The sequence below is a fragment of the Silene latifolia genome, chromosome X (genome assembly GCF_048544455.1).
Source record: "Silene latifolia isolate original U9 population chromosome X, ASM4854445v1, whole genome shotgun sequence".
Taxonomy (NCBI): Eukaryota; Viridiplantae; Streptophyta; class Magnoliopsida; order Caryophyllales; family Caryophyllaceae; genus Silene; species Silene latifolia.
In genome coordinates, this window is record NC_133537.1 from 145,026,951 (window position 1) to 145,038,345 (window position 11,395).

Consider the following 11,395-nt stretch of genomic DNA (forward strand, 5'->3'; position numbering starts at 1 on the left):
TTGAGTAGGGTCATCGCCACCGTCGACATTTAGTTGTCTTCAAGGTAAGTTTGCGAATATTCTTTAATCGATTATTCAACCTTAATAGCCTAGTAATAGAGCATAATCATTGATTGTAGGAAATGATGTGGATTCTTACTAGGCTTGATGTGGTTATTGTGATTGCTATGGAATGGCGAAAAGGTAGGGTTTCCATACTCAGTTTTATGTATGATTGATTATAAGTTGATGTGGAAATGTGAGATTGACATTGATGTGGATTATTGTGGTATTTTGATATTGTTGACATGTTTGGTATTGATTGTGGAGCCATTTTCGAGAGAGGGTCTTCATCCCCATGTTCGCCCCTTGTGGCTCCTGTCACAATGGGGATGTGTACATTAATGATCTGGGTTCGCTCGTTGCAATGAGCGGGGCTTTAGGTGGCAAGGCTGCGGTCTACTAATGGTGGTGTGAGTTACCCATTGCGATGAGGACCCGACTACATAATGCGTTGGGAGCTATTGGTTGCAATGAAGTTTGGAGACGGTGGGGTTGGTATCGCTTTCCTCATTTTGATGCCTGTTGTTCTTACTGCTTTCTTATTAGTTTATACTGTTACTGACTTGTGTGGTGTTGTGTTTCTTCTTGTTGTCTGTATTTGCGGTGATCCATTTTATATTGCCGGCAAATGGTGAGAAGTGAGACTTTTGAGGTAGCTATGGTTGCTGTCTTGATGTAGCTGCTGGGTCAGAGAGGTCGCATGACATATAGTCGGTCATTAGACAATAGTAATTTCACCAGTTTTATCTTACCTTGTTTAGCTGAGTTGTCTTCCTTTTTGGTTTCCGCGGTATGTTGTAAAAGCATTTATTAATTGTTCTTTTATGATCTATTTGATATACTTTCCTCAGGCAACCGAGATGGTAACGCCCTTACTTAGTAGGGAAGGACTGGTTAAGGCTCCTTGGTAGATGGGGGTGTTACATGTATAACGTGCCTTGGGAACGATTCTTGCGTGTTATTGTGTGAAGCACATTAACTCCATAAAATGGCATGTTAATATCGTATAAGCATGTGAAGTCGCTAGCACAATAATGGGAGTATGATTAGTGATGGTTGAAAGTTCAATAGTCGCTAGTGTAGAGATAGCGTATCAGAAAGGGTTAGAGTAATGGTGCGTAAACTAACTCAGGACGATCCACCGATAGCCGGAACCCTCCTGAACGTCCTCTTTTATTGCACAAACCTTGCCTTTCAACCTTAGCCGGAAATTGCAAACCATAGAGACGCACTCAACCGGGTGCGAGCCCACACTAGGCCGAGTACTAGGCCTTTAACCGAGTGGTCCATGGTACTCGACCGAGTAGGCCATTTTCCAGAATCTGGAAAACTTCATTAGAAAAGGGCACACGACCGAGTGAAGATGGGCACTCGACCGAGTGCAAGTGCACTCGACCGAGTGGGCTCGCCACTCGAGTGGGTGCACTTCAGGGTAGCAAAATTTTCGCGAAAATTCTTTTTCTTATCTATTCTTATCTCTTTCATTTCTTTATCATTCTTTTTATAACAAAAATACCATAATCTCTCTAAAATTCATTCCAAAACTCCATTTTTGTTGTTTGTTCCTTGGATTCGAGTTTTCTAATCTATTTCTTCTCCTTAATCTTCAGTAATCAAGCAAAGTAAGTGATTTCCTCTTTCCTCGTATTTTTCCCCAATTTGATTTTGTTTAGATCAACTCTAATTTCTTCAAGTTTTGCCAATTATTTGCGTGTTTTGTTTAATTTATGGTAGTAATCAACTTTCTATACCAATGTTATTGTCAAATGTGTCATTTTCATGTTGAAATTGTAACCTAATTATTTGAGTAAACAATAAGGGTTCTTGAGACAAAAATTTGATTTTGTGTGGGATACGTGGTTTAATTGTTCAATGAGGGTTTAACCTTTCTTGTTAATGATAGATCTTGTCTTACATGTGAAATTTTGTCTTAAAATTTTACTCCAATATTTCGAAATACTATGATATTCATGCCTAAATTTTGGGTTTTCATGTGTGAAACTTGGTTTAGTTGTTTTGTAAGACTGCCACCTTTGTTATTAATGCTATATACCGTCTTAAGCCGAAAATTTTGACTTAAAAGTTGCTACAATTTTCGAAAATCTCATATTGTATGTGACTAATTTCGATTTTTGTACTTAAACCATGGTTTAATTGTTTCTTAGGACATTAATCGTCGTCGATATCGCATTGTGTTGTAATAATTTAGGAAAGTTTGTCTTAAAATCGCCCAAATTTTTGAAATGTATGTTAAGTGTACCAAGAATTTAGATTTTATATTTCATTCTTGATTTAATTATGTCAAAAGTTTTGATAACAACTAGAAGTGTTGTAGAATGCCTACATTGAGATTAGGGTTTTTTGTCAAACACAACCTTTAAAAAAAATATTTCCAAACACCACCTTAAAAAAAAACTTTGTCAAACACAACCGTTAATAAATTTTTTTGTCAAACACGACTTTTTAGCGGATTCCGACAAATTCCCCACCACTTGCAATGGGCGAATATCAGTCTATATTTGAGATAGCAAAGGAGGTCGGTTTGAGGTGTTCTTGGACTCTTTGCAAAGGTGCGTGGGAGTACAGGCTTTCCATGGGTTGTCAACATGGTAGTCAAAGGTGGCCTTATGTGGGGTTGATTGACGCGTAAAGTAAGGCTGGTTAGAGAAAGGGCTGTAAGTCGAGGGTTACACCGGTTGGTCAGGGGTTTTTCGTGGGTCTTTTAATAGGGTTATCATATTTTGTTTCGTCTGAAATTTGGTATGTAGGTTGAGGGGAGTGCAAGGTATGTCGTAGTTGTGTTGTTTGTGGTGGTCGTTGGTTGCAAGTGGTGATTCGAGGGGAGTAAATTAACCCACGAAAAAAGACTACTTTGACTTGTATCAACCCTCTCTGATCAACCTTACTTTACACACCAATCTACCCGACATAAGGCCACATTTGACCACCATTCTCACAAGTGCTGAAAGTATATAATCTTACCTTTTCAACGAGTCCAAGAACACCTCTAACCAACCTTAGTTTCTATTTCAAACATCGACTAAAATTCACTCCATTGCAAGTGGTCAAACTCTTTCGTGTTTGAAAAAAAAAATTAGTAAAGATTGTGTTTCACAAACTTTTTTTTTTAAAGGTGGTGTTTCGAAATATTTTTTTTAAAAGTTGTGCTTGACAAAAAAACCCTTGAGATTACAATGTTATGTAATTTCACAAAATTATATTTTCCTGGAAAATTCGTGTCTTGAGTAAACTTTTGGTTTGATTAAAATTAAAAGAAGACCATGTCAAATATTCTACTCAAATTGTTGTTAATAAACTTGAAATATGGGGAAATTTCCAAATAGTTTCAAACTTTGTCTAAATTCACATTTTTTATATCTTTAATCTTGTTGTGTGGATTAATTGTGTAGCATGTCGAGACCATTAAGGAACGCTCGCGGAAAGCAACCCGGCCGCCAAGCACCGGAGGCATCACCCATGATAGGACCCCCATTTCAAGTATTGTGTTTGAGAACGAGGCTTAAAGGAACGTCTTCCTTACCTTAGTTGAGAGGCCATAAACCCAACTAAGTTCGTGGCCACCGCGGTGTTGATACGGTTGGGGATAGAGGAGGACATGGAACACATCTTTGGCATCCTTGGGTTCACGAGACTTTATACCCTTTGGAAGGTGAGTTATCGAAACTTGACACTCGTGGACCTACTGGTTACTCCGAAAGGAGGAACCTTCATATTGTCCAAAATGGTTTATCCTTGCTTACTCACGCAACCATGCCCACGGCCTTATGGACCTTATGCGTTTGCTACTGCCGTATATTTAATCAATCGCTTGCCTACTCCAACTCTCAAGCAAACTTCTCCGTTCTTGTGTCTTTTCGGGTTGCGTCCATATACTCATCACAAGTTAGAACCTCGTTCTCTACATGTGTTTTGTTGGCTATTTGCCCACTCAAAGCGCTTATTATTGCCTTGACCCGGTCATCTCTAGAGTCTATGTGTCATGTCATGTCAAATTTGTGGAGTTCCAGTTTCCCGTACTCTACCCTTACCACTCGTCCTACTTTGAATGTTCCCTCTGATGTTCGTGATTGGACATTAAACACCATTCCCGAACCCCCTGCCTCTGAACCTGTCATTTTCACTCCTCTCTCGACACCTCCCACCATATCTCGGTCTGCAATCCTGTGACTCGTCCCTACTACGTCACCTGATATCTCCCGTCCCATTCCTCCGCCACGCTATGCCAAATCTGGCAATCAATAAGGAGCGTATCACAACGGTTTAATACATTTGATAACGACACTTAGATTACCGTTTTCCAAATATTGGCGGAAACCTAGACCGCGCTAATAGGAATAACGGTTTCCCTCGAAAATCGTTGTTATTATAATTTGACAACGACTGCTTAACAAACAGTTGTAAAAAATGTTTTAACGATTTCCAAAAACTCGTTATAGAATAACTCTTATCAACGGTTGTTAGAAAACCGTTACTAGTTTAAGAAATCGGCATTTCGAAAACCGTTACTAAATTAACACCAGCAACGGTTTTTGGTACCCGTTGTTATGTTATAGCTACGGGTTTTTTGTAACCGTTATTATTTTCTATTATGATATAACGGTTTTTCAATTTAAACGATTTCAATATTTGATTAGATTTTTCAGTTTGACTACTACATTCAAAACTTTATCAGAACTTTAAAAAATATTCAATTTGACCAATAATATTCAATTTGACCAAAATAATTCTATAAATATGTCTTCATAATGTTTTAGGTCAAATTCTAAATTATCAAACATCCATGTTTGACGAAGCCAACTGCCATGATAGTTTTCGTCAAGGAAGAAAATTAGGGGCTAGATTTGCAGGGGAAGATGCGGGGAAAGAGGACTTCTATTCAGATGATAAACAACAAGGCCTTTATCTATGGGTTGCGACCCATCTTGATCATTATCTGTAAAACATTGCAAGACGCATCACATTCTTGCCACCGTGCCTATGTCATGGGAGAAAGAGGCCATTCTGCATGGGCTTCCCGGTGATAATGAAGGGTCGATCTATGACTTGCTCTATACCGAAATTCATGATGAGTATCCTAATACTTCATCAGATTCTAAAAATTAAGTCTTTAATTTTTATCTGGCATTATAAGTTGTATTTGGATTATGGTGGTGGTTAGAATTAAAGTTTAATTATTTATGTTTTTTGTTACGTTTTTTGTTACCCCATCCTCTGGAATTCAACGACAATATCACCAGAAAAATATCTAACTTTTATTATAATGACTTAGGTTTTTAGGTGTACATTAAAATATCAAGCTAAAGATATTTATTGCGTAAAACAAGCATTGGCAAACGTGAAAAAGCAAATGTGTAGTGTGCAGTTGAATGGAGGGAGTATGTTTTTGTTACCCCATCCTCTGGAAGTCAGAGACAATATCACCATATATGTCTCTTTCACCTTCAGCCCAATCGACATAGTCGTTTTCCCATTGCAACGGTATTGTCCCCTGCTCGACAATACGACCTTGGCGGTGCAGAATCGGAAGTTGTAGGAGACGGTCAGATTCATTCACAACCCATAAATATGGGCCTACCCGCTGATCATCGTGATTAAACTAGAGTCTCGAAGATTCATTGATATAGAATGCCCGCTTAGTTTTTGAGCCTAAAGAAAGCATTCCCGCTCCTCACCCCCGCCAAACTCGATGAGGGCGCACCGCCCGAAGCCATCATACGCACCATTATCCGGGTAGATAGTTTGAACCAAATTTAATCCGGCTAACCGAATCAAACCTATTAACCAGTCATGGCTATACGAGAGTATAGGCTTTCCATTCCCGTCCTCTGTATACGGGAGATTGTAAATGATGCACGTAAAGGGTTTAGCGTACAAAATTCTACTTGGGGGTCCTGCAAGAGGTTCATATGATGCTTCATCATCATCATCATCAGCGGATGAATAATATGAACTACTATAAGTTGATGAACTTGACGACATAATCGATGTGGAAAATTAATGGAAGACTTAACAAGTTAAGAATTGGAAAGTGCAAACGGTACAAGTTAAGATTGTGAAAATTATAATTCTACTTATAATGAGATTTTACAGTTTCTGTGATTTGACTAATGCATGCCCTGTAATTTTTACTTTTTCTGATTCAAACTTGCAGTATTGATTGTTTGACAGTATGTAAAACACAAAATGATAACGGTTCTTTGTTAAGCCGTTATCATATTTCATATATCAACAATGGTTATTTTAAATCCGTTGTCATATTACACAAATAAACAACGGTTTTTCTTATAACCATTTTAAATACAGTTCCACTGTAAAAACTGAAAAGTTTGTGGTTTTACCAATGCATGCCCTATTATTATTAGTTGTTTGACCATTATTCACCTCATGCATGCATGCACAATTAATAGAAGTTTGAATGTAACGTATGGATGAAATTAATCTAATTAATTATAGCTTTATTATACTATAAATAGCATCACATTTGCAGTAACAATAAGAATCACTTTATTATTACTAACCTTTATACTTTACTTTTTAAATAATATACATATACATACATACATATCATAATTAAAATGTCGTCGTCTTCGTCATCCGTAGTCGCACCTCATCAGCAATCGGTAAACTGCTATATCAACCCGATTACGTGCATAATTCACAATCTCCCAGTCATACGCGATGCTGCTGGGGAGCCAGCTCCTAAGACCCTTACCCCATTGAGGGACATCCTCATATAGAATGGGTTTTCAAATGTTAAGGCAATCCACCCGGCTTGGATTTCTGGTCATGGGTTTCTTGGATATGCTCTGATCGAGTTTCGAGGTGATGGTCTTGACGATTTTCACCAAGCAAAACAACTCGCAGCAAGGTATGCATTACGTGACCATCAAAGAGGCAAAAGTGACTTTTATGCCGACGACCTTAAGGATCGTTATGTACATGCTGGGCCTTACTTATGAGTTGCCACAGCTAAGGATGCTCATCTGATGAGAAGGTTCATTTCGTACAGGTTTATTAATATACCGAAATCATGGAAAGACGAAGAAGTGCCTCATTTTGATCACCATCTTGATGCCGATGTAGTAAGCTTGATTTATAATCAAGTTTATCCTCAGTACCCACCTCCTAGTCAAACTCCTATTAGGTTGTTTAATTAATTTACTTAGTTAGCTGTTTGTTTTTGTGGTTTTTTATTTTTTATTGCGTTTCTTTTTTTTTCCCTTATTGTACTATTTTTTTTGCCATTGTATGATATACTCGTTTTAATATATAAAATTTCTACTCTTTATTACATGCAAATGCTTATTAACGTAGATTTTAAATAACTTGCGAACAGACAAATGAATGAAACAATAATAATGATTTAGGTTACATTAATTACAATAACATATAATATAATGGCAACGGTAGTGCATAAGAACCGTGTTAGAATATAAACACCACTAAAAATAAATGAAAATTGGAAGATATTAATAATATAATTACAACGGTTCTTATAAGAACCGTGTTAAATTATGCAATTGCTGAATAACATAGATTTTAAATAACCTTCTTTCTCTCTCTCTCTCTCTCTCTCTCTCTCTCTCTCTCTCTCTCTCTCTCTCTCTCTCTCTCTCTCTCTCTCTCTCTCTCTCTCTCTCTCTCTCTCTTATTACTCAAATTATGTCAAGTGGTAGCTCTTCTTCTTCCTCTATTTCAACAGGGACATGTAGTTGCTCAGTTCCAGCAGCATTGCGGACTTCTTGGACTTTGCAAAATCCGGGAAGAATGTTTCTTAATTGCAAATTCTATAATCCCGAGACTAAAATGCATGGATGAAATTACTTAAAGTGGGTTGATGAACCAATGACTGAGTGGCAGAGGAAGGTTATAAACATGTTAGTGAATAAGAAAAAGAGCATGGATATCGAGATTACTCAAGTGAGAAGTATACTACATCAACTTGAAGAATCAAAACGGGGAAATGACAGTGAAATATTGAAGGCGAAAGAAGAATGCAAGAAGTTAACCATGGATATCGTAGAACTCAAAAATAATGAGGCGCGACATAAGTTAATTGCCAAATTTCTTCTTCTAATTGTTATTTACCTAGTTTATTATGTATGGTGGTAGTTTGTACTCTTTATGTGTAAACTTGTAATCCTTTAAATTAATGGAAATAAGCAAGATTTTCTGAGAAACATATTGTAATTAGCTGGCATATACCAAATGATGCTTTATTTCTTGGCGGGAAAATCAAACAAAATGAAATATTAAATAAAACGGTTATACCTAAACCGTTGTTCAGGAAGTATACAGTTATAACGGTTCTGGCCGTTGTTATGTATATAAAAATAATAGTCCCTTTTAATCTACTAAACACACTCATAACTTTGGATCACCAAAATAATAGTTCCTTAATCGCGAAACAACACTACTTAGCATGAAAGATTGCTTCTTCAAAAGTCAATAGTCATGTTACGTTCTCATATCCCTAAATTTATACTCTACATTGGTAACATATGCTTATAAACACCCATTTCCATTCACTATCCCTTTACTCGCAATACTTTCATCACTATTTACCAATTCCAATTTAATCTCTAGCACATCATACATGTAACTCTCTACTTGGCTCAAATCCATATCCATTGAGCAATTTACCATAACCCATGTCTCCCGCTCCTAACTCTTAAGATACTCTATTCACTCATTGTACATTATTAGTACCCCCTTTTTCCTCATAAACTCATCGACTCACTCCCATTACACATCCTTTCCAACACAACCATATATGTCTACACAGCTTTACTCATCAAGACCATACAACCCAGAAGGTAAACACGACATTGACACATATATATATAAGCAAACATCACACTATTAACGAAGATTGCAACACTACGAGACAAGGAAACGAAACCATGTTTTAAATATGAAGGTTTAAAATTTAATCATATAACCTATGGTATATAAAAAAAATTAGCAGAATTTTAAGATTAGATTCCAAAATTAAGGCAATGCATAGCATTATTAACAAAATTGAAGTCTTATTACTCAATTAAATCAAGAAGGCTTTAAAACGGAATTTTCAAATTTTAAGACCAAACCTAGCATCATACAACAACATTTAGATCACGCAATACTACATCAATAAGGACTAAGTACCAAAAATTAACTAAGTGGACAAAGCAAGAGATTCTGAGTGTGTCTGGGTTTACAGAGGGGGAGCTGCCATTCAGATATTTGGGACTGCCTATTCAAACAACCAGGCTGCAGAAGAATGATTGTGATTGTCTAGTGGACAAAATTTGTTCTAAAATTCATGGCTATGGAGCTAGGAAGTTTTCCTATGCAGGGAGACTGGTATTAGTTCAAGCTGTCCTAAAGAGTTTGTGCTCATACTGGGCCTCTTTGTTTGTGCTGCCCAAAGGGATAATTAAAAAAGTTGAAGCTACTTGCAGGAATTTCTTGTGGGATGGGGGTCCTGAGTATGTGAGAGCTCCTTTAGTGGCATGGGATAAGGTATGCAGAACAAAGGAGGAAGGGGGCCTAGGTTTACAGGACATGGAGATGTGGAATAAAGCTCTTGTTGGGAGATTAGTGGACTGGATTTATGAAGGAAGGGACTCTGTTTGGGTCAAGTGGGTGGAGTGTAATCATCTGCGAGGTAGAACTTGGTCTGAATATGAGCCTAGCACTAATACCAGTTGGGTATGGCGGCGTATATGTAGGGTTAAAACAGAACTAGCAGCTGGTTATTTGAATGGCAAATGGCATGAGCAACCTGATGGTTACTCTCCTGCAAGATGCTACAGGTGGTTAAGAGGGGTGCAGCCTAAGGTTGGGTGGTATTCTGTGATTTGGAATCCCTGGAACACGCCTAAGCATAGCTTCTTGGGGTGGATATGGGTTCGTGATGCTCTGAAAACAAAACATAAGCTTCTGCAGTTTGGTGTAACAGATGATGCTTTGAGTGTTTCTTTGTGTGGACTTGGTGTTGAAACTCAGGAGCACTTGTTTTTTAATTGTCCCTACAGCAGAAGAGTTATACAAGCCATAAATCAGGTGATGGGAGGAATTCTAGCTACTCATGATCTGTTGGAAAGGAGTCTGCAGCATCCTGGTTCTCTTGTTCAGAAGAGAGCTTTGTATGCTATGCTTGTGTGTATGGTATACCAGATATGGCAGCAAAGAAATAGATGCAGGGAGGAAATGCAGTTGCTCAGACCTGAGAAGTTGTGCTCCCTGATTATGCAGGAAACTAGAGCGAGAATAAGAAGTAGAGATTTGACGATGGTGAAACAAGATGATGTTGATTGGTTACATAGCATGACTCTTTTGTAAAATCTATAATCTCTTGTACTTTGATATCCTTTGATTAATACACACTTACATTTTACCAAAAAAAAAAAAAAAATTAACTAAGTCATGTTTGAGTGCAAAATCAAAATCCATGAAATTCCAAAAATTTTGGGCCACAATTAAGATAAAATTTTGAATCAAAATGATACATGTCGTTACTAACAAGGATAGTTACCTCTTTAGCCAATTAAACTTGGCTTCAAACGCGAAAATCCAAAACTTAAGCATGATCATCAAAGTTTCGAAAATTTTGGAATAAATTTTCAAGGCAAATTGCAAATATACGATAAAAGTTAGCAATAACAACTAAACCTTGGTCCTTGTTAAACAATTAACCAAGCAACAAATACAAAATCAAATTATTGACACCAGAATATATATTTTCGAGTTCATAAAAAAAAATTGGGCAAAATTCAACATAAAAATTTTATACTTGACATCATAAATGAAGTAGGAGGTGATTAATATCATGAATCTAACACAACATGTAATGAATTGACAAAATGTGAAGGAATTAACGTAGATTTACACACAAAATCAATTTGGAAGAATGAGAGGAAAGAAAGCGTCACTTGCACGGTAAAATTAGCCAATTTAAGGGACTAAAATAGAGTAAGAACTTGAATTCGAGCAATAAACAATCCACAATGAAGTTTACAAGGAAAAATGATTTTAAATGAATGAATAAAGAGATAAAATAAGGCAATAACACAATTTTCACGAAATTCATAACCCAGAAAATGGCACTCGGTCGAGTGCTGAGTCCACTCGGTCGAGTGCCTTCTCCACTCGGTCGATTGACGCAATTCCAAAAACTTTCAAGTTTCTGGAAAATGGTGCACTCGGTCGAGTGACTTGTACTCGGCCGGGTAATAACTTGCACTCGATTCGGTGCCCCTCTACGGTTGCAATTCCCGACTAACAAATACCATTTTATACTAATGACTAATCTACTAACAAACATTACTAAGCACATTCTAACTATAGC

The 11,395-nt window shown here is 37.2% G+C and overlaps 1 protein-coding gene across 1 annotated transcript; it reads left to right on the plus strand.

The window, feature by feature from the left end:
• Positions 1 to 488: 488 nt before the first annotated feature.
• LOC141618488 (uncharacterized) lies at positions 489 to 10,389 on the plus strand. The gene is made up of 3 exons (XM_074435603.1): positions 489 to 673; positions 2,811 to 2,827; positions 9,266 to 10,389. The coding sequence occupies exons 1-3, from the start codon at positions 489 to 491 to the stop codon at positions 10,387 to 10,389; spliced, it is 1,326 nt and encodes a 441-aa protein (XP_074291704.1).
• Positions 10,390 to 11,395: the final 1,006 nt, after the last annotated feature.

What these genes read in the sequence shown, in the direction of transcription:
- LOC141618488 (XM_074435603.1), top strand. Translation starts at nt 489, where the DNA reads ATGCGTTGGGAGCTATTGGTTGCAATGAAGTTTGGAGACGGTGGGGTT.